Source organism: Malurus melanocephalus, unplaced genomic scaffold, assembly GCF_030028575.1.
Source record: "Malurus melanocephalus ecotype Western Australia unplaced genomic scaffold, MMel_1.1 scaffold_80, whole genome shotgun sequence".
NCBI classification, from domain to species: Eukaryota; Metazoa; Chordata; class Aves; order Passeriformes; family Maluridae; genus Malurus; species Malurus melanocephalus.
In genome coordinates this window covers 2,176,495-2,193,284 of record NW_026623312.1, presented here as the reverse complement: position 1 = coordinate 2,193,284, position 16,790 = coordinate 2,176,495, and the positions used below count along the sequence as shown (strand labels likewise).

The window sequence follows — 16,790 nt, the reverse complement described above, 5'->3', positions numbered from 1 at the left end:
CAATAGGTGCCTTTCAAGTCTTCAGAGTGAGCTTTGAGCAAGGCTCTTCTCAGGGACCCAATCAATATTTACTGCAGTTTCAAGCCACAGTTTCATGGCTCCTTCCAGGCAGAACTACTAGTTGGGAACCCCTGGACCTTCCCTGATTTTATTTGTACAAGGGGAAATTAAATGGATAAACAAATTACAAGCAAAAATATTTTTTCTTGTAAATATTCATGGTCACATAACAAAAAAAAGCAAAAAAGAAAAAAAAAAAAAAAAAAAAAGGGAAGGGAAGGGGGACAGGAAAGATAAAAGGACACTCTACAATATAAAACCTTATGCTTGAAGAGTAATTAGGAAAGCAGTTTTTCCCCTAAAGCTGATTAGCAAAGTATGAAAATTGCACATCGGGCAGCTACTAGACACAAATCTATTTAAAGTAAAGGAAGGAAGGATGCAAGTAAAGGAAGTTTGCAAAGAAACCCCACCTCATCTAAAGCTCTCATTCCCTTGGTAACACCTAGGTCACAGCATCACCACAAACTACAGCATTACCATAGATCATACCAATGCATCCTTTTCGACAGATACAACATCCTGAAGTTTAAAAATCATAAGTAAGAAACACATTTTCAGCTTACCAAGTAAACAAAGACAGAAATAAGTGTTAATAACTGTCTTTTTTCACATTAAGGACCAAAGTCACATGCAAGATGCAAATAACTAGCATCCAAAACAATGGATGGCTTCACACGTAATGACAGCAAACACTTAGATGTTTTTAAATAAACTAATTTTTTCTTTCACTAAAATTTCAGGGTTGTTTTTCTTTTTGCATTGCACTCATACTTCTGTAAAAGCATTCACTTATTTCTAAAAGCTTGCAGAATTGCAGCAAAACCAACAAAATCAAAAGGCGTGTCCTGGCGGAAAACTGAGGGTGCAATTCAGGTGCTTCTTCTTTAGCTCCCCCTCTTACTCTCCACAACAATAAAAAAAAAAAAAAAAAAAAAAAAAAAAAAACCCAAACAAAAAAAAAAAAAAAGAAAAACAAAACCCTCCTCCCAAAAATTACATTTCTGACAGGAAAATACAACTGGACTGACAATCATAATTTACCTGTTCAAAGTGAAAGGCAGCTATACAATTTTTTGTTTAGAGTGGTTGAAGTCCTGTCTCAACATGCTCTCTCATGTTAGATTCCACTGGAAGTTTTGAGTCAAAGAGTGTGACAAGCTACTGTTAAAACAGGAAAAATTACAGCTTTAGCTTCAGATGTGTCAGGATCGTTTGGAAAAAAACATTTTATGTCAGCCCCGTGGTTAAAGGGCATCAACAGCAGAACAGATGCATCTTTCCACCTTGCATGTTCAATTTTCAGATGCATGAAGTTTTGAATGTTCAAGCTGCTTCATTTGAGAATGTTGAATTTCTTGGATTTGAAAAATTTGTCAACATCAGATGGAATTTCCAATTCTACTCCTCTTGCTTTAAGGAAATGCAGGAAAGCTTATAAGCATCAAAAGTATTGAAAAAACCAGTCAGATTTAGGGAAATCATAAACGTAAGACTCTCAAGTAACTAGAAGATCTTTCTTTATTAAAGTTCAGAATAACAGACACAGAATAACAGGCTTCCAATTCTCAAATAAGTAGGGGTACTTTGATACCATGTTCAATTTATAACTTTTCTTACTCATCTTTTATATAACCTTATCCTAATCTCCTAAGCAGGGTGAAAATTTTAATCAATATATGGATAAGTAAGTTTTACAAAGAAATATATAACTGTTCAAAGTTCTAGTTTTGATGAGGAGTAAACATTCAGTAAACAACAATCAAAATAAAACTCAAAATCAATGGGCTTTGCAGAAGTGGTAAATGAAAATGCAAGGTAAAAATTTTTAGAGATTTAATCATGTTCCATTTTTCAATACATCTTAGGATTACTAGTTATGTTCTTGAAATTTAGAAAGGAACTAAAAAAAAAAGAGAATGAGGCATAGCAAACTTAACTGAATAGCTGATATTACTTCATTCTCTTTTATTACCACAAGTTAAAAAAATAAAAGAGCACCCACCCTGATTCAGTAAACTCAATGTGAATTTCATACAAATATAGCACCGCATCTGGTCAGAGCATGYTACCTTGCCATTTCTTTTACCCTGTGCTCATTAGATAAATACGGCAGAACACTACTCACAGTTTATTTCCAGTATCTGAGTAAACAACATTCTTTCCTCTGATACATTATTTAAATAAAAGCATTACTGCAGTGGTGCCAACTACAATAGCTGGGAATGCAGGAAATGTTCTTCCTAAAATCTATAAATTTATCTTAAAAATAAAAAATTAGTATTTGTCTTCCTTCTCAAAGATGGGAGTTCTTCTCAGACCAAAACGAATCATAAATGTATCCCTAAMAGGAATCACAAGTAACAGTACTAATCTCTAGCACTTTTAACTGAAAACCACAGAACCTTTTCACCAGGGTATACTGCATACTTTTGGGACTAAGACACTACCAAGATTCCTTTTGTCTCTGACATATCCATTACATTGTGGAAAGTGGACAACATTTTGTCCTAAGCATGGGATTGAATCTGAAAGAAGAAAACTGTTAATTCAGGAAGATTGGGTAAAACCTACCTGATACTAAGCCTAATCTAAAAATGAAGTCTTGTATGCATCCACTATACTAGCACTATGAAGTAAAGAAGCAGCAATCATTCCTCTGGCATACATTAAAAAAAAACGAGTGCAGAAATTCTAATTGAGCACTGCAATGATCTGATTCACTCAGAGAAGTTACCAAGACAAAATTGCTTTCATCAGTAAAAATACATTACCTCCAAAATCCACACCTAAAATTAAGTGCTTAAGAAAGTCTTCCAAATGCTTTGTTCTGAAGAAGGCTATTATATGAGCACTAAATCAAGACAGCTAGTATGGAAAATGGAAAACAGAGATTTCTTTTTACAGTAAGCTATAAAATGTAGTTCAGTCAGACACAGGATATGAAAAAGTAATATTAAAGTGATGCTATAAATCACAAAAAAACCCCTTATTTTTATAAAAGCTAACTATCGTGCTTTGGAGTAGAAGCAGTGAATATGGAGATTCCCCTCATAAAGTGTTCTTTGCAAGTTCTGTGTAATTGAGATACAGAGACAGGGTTTGCTTGGATTTGAATGCAGTGATTAGCCATAATATAATGAGATGCAAGTATGATCTACCTCTGTAATTAATTTTCCTGCTTTACCTACACTGTCACTTGTTATGATAATATGAATCTTAGCCTTAATGAGAAATTTCATACCACTTTCATTACTGCAAATAACTGCAAATAATTTTTATTTTGCTTTTATTTCAATGAAGACTCTTTTTATACTCTCAAAACTCTCAACCCTTCTGCAAACGAAGTTACCATCTACAATAGAGATTTTTAGCAACTGATTTATATGTCATGTTTTTAAGTGAGAATTGAGCTATTATGAGTATTACAAAACCTTCATGCTCTGCAGAAAGTGTTCTTGCTATTGTTTCCAAAGGTACTTTGAGGACTTTTTCAAGATGTAAGTTTCTCAATAAAATTGTGTGTGCATTTCTTTACAGCACTTGTAAATTAACACAAAAAGTTATTTAAAATTCACAAGACACTTTTGGAATGTATTTTAAAAGTCAACACATAAAATGCTCAAAGATTTCTGGAGACATTGCAGGCAATTCACTATGAATGCATGCAAATAATATTAAACTGGGCCTAATGTCTTTCAACTGGGTCTACCAAAACAGAGACAACTGATCAAGATCAAATTCCAAACATACACCATGGATGCAATTTAAAAATTAGAATTGGGAATTTTTTGCAAGACTTCATTTTATGGAAGTTTATTTCATCAATACGTATTTTCTCAAATTTAACAAAGGCCACTTTTCTTCAAAGATGCGTCTTCCACTCACCACGTTCTATTTCATAGTTACTAGACAACCAAGTTGCACTGGAAACCATTAAAAACGTAATACTTAATACTCCATTAAATGAAAATTGCTTTCTCAGCAATCCCAAACTACAGGGGATGTACCACACAACAGGAATAACTGCTCACCATTTTGGTAAACAGATACTAAATTACATGGTTTATAATTCAGACTTTTCAAGGAGAAGTTGCATTCTCCATGGACTTCTCTTTCATAGAAGACTATTATTCTAATTTCTAGAAAACAGAGAGCTCTTTCCTGAACACAGTGCCTTAGTTATTACAGTGAGGAAATCATTCCATCCTATTTGGGCATTGACAAGACCCACTCAGTCTTTAAGGACTGTCTCACCAAGGAAAGAGCAGTATATTACACACTGTGGTTTGGAACACACAAAACCTGTATCCCAGTGGTGCACTACTGTATCTGATTCATTTTACCTTCATGATCCTAAATTGACTTGTTTTTTTGGCACCTACCAAACCCTGCTACACTATATAGGGCATTCAACACCTCAGATTTTCACTAACACCGATCTGCTAATTGCATATAAGACAACTCTCACTTGTGAAAGGGCTGACAGCAAAGCACTGTGCATTCAGCCAGATTTGCTTTTACTCTCTTCCCAAAGGTAGAGATCTTAACTCTGCAAAAACTGTTAAAAAGAAGTTTAGTCTAGAACTTGTTTGAACCCAATCAAAGACCCACAGGGTTCTACAGTCCCGTGTCCCCTCACTAGACTCAATTCACACAGATTGCRTGGCCTCACAAAAACTGGCAAGCCTAATTACTGAAATTAATATTTAAGAGCACTGCATCATCAAATCATCAATACAGGACCTAAATCAACTACCATCCAAAGCAGCTCAAGAATCCTTCTGCATTAATAAGTTGGATATGAATACCTCCAAAAATACCACAATAAAAATCCAACAATAGATAGTGTATTAAAAGAAAAATTTTAAAAATCTCACCTTGCAGTGTCTGTCAAGGCATAGAGTTCAAATAAATAGACAGACTTATATAACACCCATCAGCTCCTACTGACTTCAACTACTTTTAAAAACTAGGGTATGTATTTAAATAGTTTTCCTTTAATCAACTATAAGGAACCATTTTTCAGAAGGTATGTGAGAAACTATATGTGAAAAAAAGCTGAAATAAAATCTAAGACAGTTAGGCACCAGGCAGTCTCAAAAAATCCTATATGGCTTCTGTCTGTAATGCTTGGTACCAAAATATTCAAAATTCTGGTTTGGAGGATATATTCTTTTAAAATCAGCRCCTAAAAAATGTCTAAAAATAATAAATTGCTCATTTTACAGGCTGCAAAAATAGAATTAGTAAATATTAGTGTGAAGGCATGACTTCAGTCTTTCAGTGTCTTTAAGAACAGCTTTAAGTTAATTCACACAGCAATTATGCACTCATGCATACATTTGGATATGTGTGTGCATGAATAAATGAAACAGGCACACATTTCACTCAAGTCACTATGCAGTACACCAAAATCTAAGCCTGATTTTGCTTAGGATAACCCACACACTATGGGCTGGAAACAGAAAAAAAACATGGATATGCAAAACAGCTGCTTTCATTCAGCTTTTTTCTAATCCAGTTTACTATGCAAGACACAAGCAAAAGCACACAAAAGATGATTTCCATCCATTTAATAAATGCAGACAAATACTGGACTTCATGGCAGCAATTTTACTGGAAAGCTCTGTTCACCACGAAGTGTGCAAGACAGAATGAGAAAAAGGCAAACGTGGCTCAAAAGCAGAGGGAAAAGTATATGTAACTGGGGCATAAGTTAAGTAACAAATATAACCCTAGAATTAAAATCTTCTGAAAAAAGAATAATAATCTTCCAAGTACATGTGACTTTACTAGGACTGAATTTCCCCAACTGGTCATTGTATACATATATAATTCTATATATATTATGTGTGTATATATATATATATATATATATATATATATATAATTATTAGGCACATACTTTCCATGTTCTTTGCCCCCAAAAGCAGAGCTGACAATGGTGACAGTGGAGTGTGTAATTAGTTTTTATTGTTCCCCTGACAGCCACAGTTCTGTAAGGACCCCTTGCCTTTTCCATTGTAAATGTCATGGAAAAATACACTAATGACAGGCATTTAATTATGGGCACAGCAACCATGATGGGAGCTGTGCCAAAAGTGATTGGCAGCTTTGGATACCACATATTCACAGCAATGGTTCWTTTTCTATCATACCTTTTAATCCCAATTACTGAAGATAGAAGTTTTTTAAAACATCTTTTCTAAAGCCTTGGCTATTGTCTAGAGATATTATTATTATTAATTACCACAAAGAGACAGAAACAGACAAAAAGAAAATCAAAAAATGGTCATTTTTTTGCTATTAGAATGAAGTTTTTTTGAAAGAGGTCTATCCACTCACAATTCCATCAACATAAAAGAAATCCCCACTGACTCCAGCACGTAGTTGACTTTTTTTTTTAATTACACATAGTTACAAACAAAGAGATGCTATGCCCTCTTACAATATCTTTATTCAGTATTTACAATAAACTGTTCCACATTCAGCTGTAGTTGCTGAGGTGCTTTTTCGCCTGATTAATTAGCAATTGGGAGACACGCTTTTTGGCAGCTTTTGTATCCCTATTATTTCTTTTGGTTTGGCACAAAAACTCCCTTTTGGGACCACCAGTATTTATACTGTACCCCACTTAGTGATGGATCACTAATTTTTAATAAACTAAGTCCCAAGCGAACTGCAAAAAGCTGTAAAACTGTACTGGAGCAATAAGTGTAAACAAATAATAAATAAATAAATACACGGGCCAAGTGTAAGAGCTGTTGCAGTACATAAAATATTAGGTCTTTTCCAGACTATACATGGAAAACCTATCCAACACATCACACATAGACTTAAGACATTGCTCTGAATTGGCTTTTAAGTGTTTGATCCAAATCTCTGCCTTTATCTTTAAAAAGCTTTAAAAAGTTACTAACTAATGTGGATGTGCAATTTCCTTGAAGAATGCTATATCTGAATGTTCCTTCACTGTTTCTCATCCCTCCCCCACATAATTTCAGATGAATGAAATTACTCTGTGCAGCAGATTTCTGTGAAGAATGACCACACAAATCTGGACCAAACGGTTCTAAGTCTATGTAGCAGTCACAAATCCCTGGCTAAGCCGAACAAAGCAACATTATTCCAAAGTGGTAAGTTTGGGAATATAAAAGTGAAGCTGTCTGGCTCTAAAGTGGTAACTTACAAATAGCTGCAGAATCACTGTTTGCCGTCCATCCCCCATCCAGCTGGCTCTCATATCAGTGRCTTCAAAAATGCAGTTTGCCATTATGGTGGCTTAAGGCACTTTGTGTGCCAGTGCAATGACCATGCTGTGTGTGCATGTCAGAAGGTCAATACTTTCAAATTCCAGAGTCTCTCTTTATTTCCTTCTTTTCTGGAAACAATAGGAAAGAGAGCAGGATTGATAGCTCCAACTTTGTTAACTTCTGCTCACCAAATGCCCTGCCTGTCTGTATGAATACATAACTATTTTTTGAAAAATCTGATTAGACATCAAATAAGGTGGGGGAAAAAATCAATCACCATCACCAATCAAAAACCCAGTGCAGCTGTTTTTCCTGCTCATTAACAGCAGTAATCGGTAAATTTTCTTGGAACAAMTTTAACAATTGCAGGAAACCCAAGATCATTAAATCTACTAGAAGTCCTTACCCCATGTTGATGAATTAGCATTGAAGATCGACAACTGCGCTAGAAAGATCATCATCAAAATTAGCAGTAAGTAAATAAAATACTTGGGTTTTTATGTCTCCTCACAAAAAAATCTGTCTTCTATTTATACAGCAGTACAAAACTAACAAAATACTGAACATTAAGAGATTGGGGAGATTTTTTTGTTTAGTTTTGATTAAAAGATTTAGAATGTATTCAGCTCCAGTTTCAAAGGCAAAGGCAGAGAAAAGATACTCAAATTTATTTACAAATTTGAAACAAATTCAAAGTAAAAATTAAAACAAAAGATCCTGTGTACAGTAATAGCATTGTAACTATTTATATATTTCTTAGCAAGTCCCTGTGTGATAAGAAAATGTGATCTGAAAGTCTGTAGAGAGAAGAGAATTCTTCTGAATTGTAATATGAATATGAAAAATGCTACTTTGAAGTCCACAGAAGCAAAAAGGTAGTGATTCATTGCTACCCACCAGGGAACGGCTGCAGTCCTCAACCACTACTGATGAACRACTCACACCATGTGAATTTGCCAGCTACTGCAGCATCCACCCCCAAGCAAGGAAAACTAAATTATTTCAGGGAGGAAGTATTATATTATTTTAATGAATAAAGAAGGTCAATGCTCCACAGCAAACATTAATTATGGCACAAAATATATTGTCAAAACACACATCCTTTTAAATGTCATGAGTCCAAATTTAATCTTTCAGAATGAAACAAATGTGTTTTAGTAGAGGGTGACCAGCGTTAAAGCAAATGTATCTCATACCCCTTTTTTTTTGCCTCACCATCTGATTCACAAACAAATCACTTCTTCTCTACACTGTGCACCATTTCATCGCAGTAATCAAAACCTAAAGATGGTGCCTATCAAATAAGTTGGCTCTTCAAAAGTCTGATGAAAACAAACAAAAAATAAAGTCATTCAGTCGTAAATGGGAAATGAGATTCCTTACTGCAGGTACTACTGTCTAACAGTTTACAATGCTGATCTAATGACAGAAAAGAAAATGAACATGAAAAATAACTAATACTCTACTTACAGGCTGTGTGAGTCTAAGGTCCTTTTTTTTCATGTAATATGTCAGCATGGATAGGTAAAATCTTCCACTAGATTACAATGCAAGTGACAATAAGAACTGTAATTTTCAAATAAAAATTGCAGAACCTGAAGAATTTGCTTTAATTGGTATTAGCAATTCAAGCAGATCTTGGTAATTAACAGTTCTCTTGTGCATCTTCTCATTAGCTGATTTTTCTTTTGACAGCATTTTTACTGGTCAAACATTTAAACAGAAAAATGGCCACAAAGCTCTTTGCATACCAGTTAACAGAACATGGACCAAACTACGTCTCTCCATAGTGAAAAATTCATTTTTTTCATAAAACTAGGATCTAGCAACTTATTTCATCAACCCGTCAATAGGAGAACATAAACGATGCTTCCCCAGATTAAATATATACATATCATTTATATACTGGGGTGCATTTTTCTTTTACTGGAAATTCTGGCACTCTACAGCAGAGAAATACAATCTCAATCCTTGCAGACCAGCAGGGGTTTTCTTTTACACATATTTTCAAATACTTCTTTTGAACACGGATTATTTTTTAATATGTGTAGGAACGGAAAATTGCACTTTTGTAACGTAGCAAACTGGCCTCAGTTTCCTAAAAAAAGAGGATTTCAGATATCTATGCATGTTTGCACACTATAAAATAATACCTGCCATTTTAAATGGGCTCAACCGTAATCTAGTTTGGAGACACTACAATGAATAAGGAGAGTGCAAAAATGCAAGGAAGACTTCTAATGTGTGGATGAATCTATTCTTCCATTCAGCAGTGCTGAAGTACCTTACATTATGGCTTACTCACAGTAACTGTAATGCCACTAGAATGCAATTTCAGCAACGTGTCTGTTTATTTCAAACCAAACGTTTTCATTTCATTATGTTGGTGTGCTGTTGACTGACTAAATTTTAAGCACAAGTGCAACAAAAACTTAAACAGAGCCCTTTACTCTAAAAAGTGAATTAAACTATTCAGGAAAACTGTAATGTCAGATTAATAATGACAGTAAAGGCTTTTTTAAAAAACAATRCTCAGAATTGGGTAGCAGAGCAAAGAGTATTTATTGGAAGAAAATCACAGATCTATTTGCATTTAAAAAAAATAAAAACAGCCAAAGCAATGGAGGCACATCTCATAGGCAAGGACAAACAACTGTCTGCTCCTGGTTTCTCCAGGAAAGGTTGTGTCTTTGTTGGCATCTTCTCTGAGCTGTTCCCAAAGACCAACCTTCTTTATGCAATTTCTTGGTAGTCTAGTATTTCAACAATCCTGCACTCCTTCGCCCAGCAACAGATTTGTTTTGGAAAAAGAAGTCACAAGACACTCCAAAGAGCCCAGAGAGTTCTCAAAGCACATTCATGTTATCTCCTGTTTCATTTTACATCGGTGTGCCTGAGTGCTGGCTTATCTACCTGCCCACCTACTGACCCAGCAACTACCAGGGTGTGAAGAAACAGCAAACTGGGAAGATGGCCAAGAATTAAAACACGGAATCTGCAAATAATTCTTTTATTACTACTTTGAACTTTAACACAAAATACCTTAGCTGGAAGATTAGACCTGGAAATCTGATGGGAATTCCATCCATTTTCTAAACACTTAAAGAGTTCATCAGTCAAAAAAGTTAATTTTCAGAATTCTTTTCCTCACACAAAATTCATGACATACTCTACACCACATCACCACCCAATGACACACTTCAGTGCATACATACACATACATATGCATATCTATGTAAGTACATACATACAAACACTGAAATGCATATATATTCTCATTGCATGTGCCATATACATTATATATGCCTCTCCTTACAAACACAATGACCTTGAATCCTGAAGGACTAATTGCATTCACTCATTTCCTCAGCTCAGTGTGAAGCTGGTAGATTGCTGGGATCATAGCAAGACGGGAAAGAAAGGAAGGCTCATCTTCATCTGTCCTTCTCAAAAACATACAGGGCTAGAAGAAAGAATGAAATGAAGTGTCCCAACTACATGCACTTGGAAAAGATTTAATAAAAAGCATTTCATGATGATCATGTACCACTCAACAAGGTGCCTTTCATACAAAGGTGGAAGCCAGTGAAACTATTGTTCTTTGTGCAGTTTTTCCATAGGTTTCAAACTGTTTCAAACATCCACTTTTAAAATAAACACCAGTGTTCTTTTGGAGACATGAGGTGTTAATGAAACTATTAAAAGCAGAGAAAGTAGGTGTAAAGAATTGTAGGTTCTACTACTGATCTTTTAATTACAAGGAACCAGTCGGAGATTTCTTCAGCTCCCAGAGCAAGCTGCCTGATAAAATGCTCTCAAAAAGGAAGCTATGTTGTTTCAAAATAGGTTTATATTTACACATAACATATATACAAGTGTGTGTATGTATACCCCAATTACTTAGGCTCCTACGCTTCTCTTGACATATGAAACTTACACATAATGCCAACATCAAAGTAAATGCCTTCACTTTACCCTTCTTCAGCTCAACTTCTTAGCTGTTCTAAACACGCCTAACAGCTTTCTTCCTATTCCAGCCATTTCTGCATGGCTTCCCTTAACTCTATACACGGACAGAACTACATCTTTATAGAACAAAAACAAGCAAGACAAACTCAACAAAAAAACAGCCACATGACCTCAGCACATACAAACAACACGCTATAGCAAAATCCACAAACACGTACGAACGGATGGTGGAACACTGATACACCCCCCGGCCCATGTGTGCGTTGCGAGGAGTGCCAGGTACGCATGAGCTGCCACATCCAGAGCTTCTCAAAACTAAATCTGTGCATTTGGCTGGCCTACGGAGGCACTTAAGCACACATCCATCCACCCACACAACTACAGCAGGACTTACGTGCATAAGGATTGATTTCAAAGAAGTTAAATGCTTTTCTGAAACAATGCCTAAACACTCAGTTACAAAACCTGCTTAGGGTGAGGAATCCAGGTTGTGAAATTCTGGTCTATGCATAGAATTTTCAGAAGTAAACACTCATTTTTCYGTTCACTGCTCACAAATACCTACCTTAAAAAAAAAAACTCCTCTAGCAATACTGACCAAGATATGGTATTCAGTTTAATTATGGGAAATCACCRGTTGAAGTTGAAATGATTTTTCAGTACCTAAATTCTCTAATTATAATCTGATTTCTTGATTTTTGTTATCCACATAAATACAYGAAGAGGACACACATCAGCATCTCATGTCTTTATAATAATTATTTAATGGATTTTATACACCATTTTCTTGTATAAGATGCAGCCAAACTTAATAATAGTCCTTATAAAAAAAATTTGCCTTCATGAGATTACAAGCTATGACCTCTATGTATGACCAGAAACTAGACTTGCAATGCAAGTATTTTTAACCACCCTGAAACTAACAAACAATTTATGAAGCTACATAACCAGACACTGAAACAACTTACACAGAAATACCTAAATATAAACCATAATCTTAAAGCATACTCCTGGCAAGCAGAGAAAGGCAGCAGTAATTACAACAAGTAGTTCAGCCTGAACTGTGACAAGATTAAAAGCAGTAGCAGGCACTAAGCAAGTAGACCGCTTCAAAATCTGGCCCTGGTACACAACGTTTGGTCTGAATTCTAATTAAAAGGACACTACTAATTAGGATTAAATTAATATGMTCCATTCCAAAACTGAGCATTGTATTCAGAAAAATATTCCCTGATGATAATAGTTTGCTGTCCCATGTAAGAGCACACATGCAAACAAAGCTCAAAGACTAATGCACTTTAAGGTGACAGTTAGACTTTGTGCACACTTAATTCTAAGCCTGCATAAATAAATAAAAGAAATCACATTTTTGAGCTTACTTGAGGATTCCTTTCCCATACAAAAAAAAAAATAAAAAGGATTAATTTTTTTTTTATTTATACTTCAGAATTTTAACAAAATTTTAACAAAATTTAAGTGTATTCCCACCTGGAATTCGACTGTAACATTTACAGTAGGTGTTTGCTGATAATTAAATACAGAAGAAAAGTAAGGAATGCCAATACTTCAAACATTTCTACGAAATGACTTTGTAGGGATACTCCACTTTGTTACTCGTGCATGCTGACAATAATGACCATACAACATTTTCTAATTGTTCTACTGGAACTTTGGTAACTAACCAAGCAATTTAGAATTTTGCTGATAGACTCCCATTGCTCACACGAGGAGCACTTATCAACTGGGCCACTCAACAATAAGCTAATGTGTCTTTCAATAAGAATGAGACCTTTACATATTTCAGTAAGTTGATGGAATCTAATACCCATAAAAATTAAAAAATCAAATCTGAAGGAAGAGAATCATTATTAAAGGAAAATCATTATTAATTCTTCACAAATAAAATGAAAACCTTATTTCAGAGTGCCTTTATCATTATTAAGATGATCAGTATTTCATTTTTTTAAAGGGAATTAATTAGTTCCATGGTAGTTTGTTAATTCTGAATAAGTACAATAAAAAAGTAAGCTAAATCACAATGTGGGTATTTGTGTTTACAGAATGACAGTATATTGTGTCTTCTAATTTCAAATAGTTATCACCAAGTAAGCATCTCTACTAACTTCTGCATGCGTTCATCTCCTGAGTCTGCCTCTGGATGCAGATAAATCACTGCAAAGTTATTCCTGCATTCTTAACTGCTCTAAAAATTTTGATATCCAAAGACAATTTTGTCTTCAGCTTAGGTTCTGCCAAAACTAACCCAAAACAGAAGTGCTTTCTTTTCTTTGGGTCTCTTCCACCTACCATTCAGGTGTTTGCCTGGTTTTCTGTAATTCTTGTGTTACCTGGAACACACAAACTGGCATGCTGTATAAATAAAGGAGAATTGCATCTGCACCCTGCTCTTTTTCATATTTTTAACTCATTTATAAACATGACATATCCAAGTAGACACATCCATTGTAAGAGAGCAGTAAGTATTTTAGGGCACGGAGAAACGTTTGTTTTTTAAACAAAAGGTTTAGAAACATCTTAAAATTAACTCTTCTTCTACTGTTTGGAAGAATAACAAAATTAAGTTTCCTTTGCAGTCTGCTGATGTTTGATGTTGGATTAGTATGAGATTCCATTAACAGTAATAAAATATTATTTAATTTACTAGATTTCTTGTAAATACAATTCAATGTATAATACCTACCAACTAGGTAGGCACTGCTTGTACCTTCAATTGTCTTTACCTACATACAGTTATTGTGTAAGCTCACCACATATAAGAAAGTAGAAGTGAAAAATCTTGAATCTAAGGCTATTTTTGAAGTATTTTAACTTATGTCAGCAATGTACACATTTAATTAGACCTATTTCCTCCAACGATCCTACTCTCACCCAGTGGGATTTGGGGATATTCCTTGCTTTTTTTCTCCTTGCAGTTACATTTCGTCTAACAACAAAGAAACCTAATCTTTAGAGACAAGCAATTTTTTAGGATGTATGTTCTTTCTTGGGTGATGTGACGTGTAACTTTTCATCTTCTTTACTCTGAGCAGGTTTTTTTCAGGTAACACACGTAAAAAGTAGAAAATGTACAGAGAGATATTTAAAATCATAGACGCTCATCATTTCCAAAAATCATTGGTTTTGTTTCTTTGTCTCAAGCTTTTTGTGCTTGTTTATTTTTGTGCCTGTTTATTTTTGTGCTTGTTATTTTTGTGCATTTTTACCACTGAGGCGTTCTGACCTGGAGCACAGTATTAAAGTGCTGGAGAGACTAGCTAACCCTTGGCACTTGAAAATTCTGCCCATTAACTTCTGCATCACCTATTTTGAACCTGCTCTGGAATACCAAGTAGGGGAGTTTCATGCAGGCAACATAGATCTATTAAAAAACATTACCTGTGACAAAAATCAATGTGCTAATCTCAAGCCAAACAGCAGTATCAGAAACATAAAAAAGAGATAACCTAAGATAAAATGTCCCCAAATTTACTTAGACTAGTTTGAAAAAAAAAAAAAAAAAAAAAAAAAAAAACCCAATCAAAAAAAAAAAAAAAAAAAAAAAAAAAAAAAAAAAAAAAAAAAAAAAAAGAAACAAAACCCCAAGTAAGTCTATCCACTTGAACAAGGTAAAAAAATTTAGTATCCAGCTGACATTTTACCGAAACACATGGCTACCATTTGGAGCAGGAGAGAAATTTTCTGAAGCTAAATGAGAGGGAAACTCCAGGGAAAAAAAAATTAAGTGAAACCTCCCCTTCCAGTGCTGAACCTGGTGAGCCTGGTGCTAGGAGCCCTCCGGCGCGAGGGGAACGGGGCTTCTGCGCCAGCACCGCTCGGCCCCGACGGGGCCTCAGCGATGCGCACTCCCGCTTGCGGCGGCACCGGCAGACCCCGGCCCGGGACGAGTACCTACCTCGCTTCCTCACCTCTAGCCCGCCCGGGAGAGCCCCGCGTCGGGCGGGCAGCGCAGGGCACGGCCGAGCAAAGCCGCCCGACAGCCACCTCGCCCGGGGTGCCGCGGAGGTCCCGCCGGGGTCGCAGAGCCCTGCCTGGGGCCAGGTCCCCGGTACCGGCGGGCGCCACGCTCGCCGCAGGGACCCTTCGGGAAACCACCGGGAATCGCTACTTGTGCCATTCATCCCTCCCGACCTCCGGAGCAAGGCTGGCAGCGGACACGGGCTGCCCCGCGGCGAGGGGCGCCGGTAACCCGCCGGGAGCGCATCCTTCCGCCTCCTGCGGGCCGGCCGCAACYGATCCCGCGGAAGGCTTGGAAGGAAGGAGAGAGGAGAGAAAATCACCCTCGCCATCCGCCCCACCGTCGCTGCCTGCAGCCCTGAGCCTCCGTAAAATAAAAGTTTTCCTCTCCGTCTTGCAGCCGGTGTCTCGACACAAGTCTCCGGCGCCGATGCACSGCCGTGCTCCCGCCGGCCCGCCGACCCCCCGCCCGGTGCACGCCCGCGGCCGCCCCGCGTACCTGGGGTTGGAGCTGTTCCAGTAGACGGCGTAGCGGTCGGCCACCGCCTTGGCGCCGGGCTCCTGCCCGCGCACGCACACCCACAGCACCGCGGCCGCCAGCAGCAGCATCTCCACGTGCGGCATCGCGCCCGGCCGGCGGCGAGGCGAGGCGGGATGCGGGAAAAATGAAGAAACAAAGGAGGAAAAAAAAAAAAAAAAAAAAAAAAAAAAAAAAAAAAAAAAAAAAAAAAAAAAGAAGAAGAATGGGGAGGAAGGCAGGCGGAACCGATCCGGCGTGCGGGAATTCTGGGGTGAATAAATAAAAAGCGACGCGCGAAGGCGGTGGGCTCCGCAGCGTGCTGCGCCGCAGCGAGCGGAGGGCGCCTGGAGCCGGAGACGGGCAGCCGGCGGAGAGGGCGAGCCGCGGCCCCTCAGGGGGACTCACGCCGTCAGGGGGTGGTGGGGCCCGAGGCGGGTGGCGGCGGCGGCAATCGGCGGATGGTGCTCATTCACCGGGAGTCCCGCACGTAGCCCACGGCAAAACACTCACCGGCCCGCCGGCGCTGCGGGCGGGCGAGAGCAGCCCTTCCTCCACCCACTGTGAGCGGGCCCGGCGGCGCTGACCGCCGGAGTGCGCGGGGATGGAAGGAGCGAACGAACGGGAGACGAGGGAGAAAAGCGGGGAGGAGGAGGGGAAGGAAATCTTTCCCCTGGCGGCCCACGGGGCGTCCTTGCTATATATTAAAGGCCGCCGGCTGGGAACGGGACGAGAAGTATCCGCAGATCTCAAAGTAAAAAGTTTGTGTCTTCCTTTCTGGCCCTCCGCTCCCCGCAAAAAAAGCAATAAACAAAAACGGGGTAAAAAAAGGGGAGGGGGGGAGGAGGGGAAGAAGCAAAAGCCCTGAGGAGTTTGCTTGCTGCGCTGATGGAGTTGAGGAGCCTGTTCTGCAGCACAGAGTGTCTTGAAGGAGACTTTGTGGAGTGGTTTTCTTGTCCTTCCTGTTCCTGGGCGGTGGATGCACCAAGGACTGAGCAACAGCAAAGGCGGAA

General features: G+C 38.0%; 1 protein-coding gene across 1 annotated transcript in view; it reads right to left on the bottom strand.

The window, feature by feature from the left end:
• The window catches only part of EFNA5 (ephrin A5), a 208,342-nt gene extending 192,389 nt beyond the window's left edge, over window positions 1-15,953 (bottom strand). The window contains exon 1 of the mRNA XM_057367534.1: window positions 15,760-15,953. Within this exon, the coding sequence (XP_057223517.1) occupies window positions 15,760-15,884 (125 nt within the window). The 5' untranslated portion in view covers window positions 15,885-15,953. The remainder of the gene's footprint in view (window positions 1-15,759) is intronic.
• Window positions 15,954-16,790: the final 837 nt, after the last annotated feature.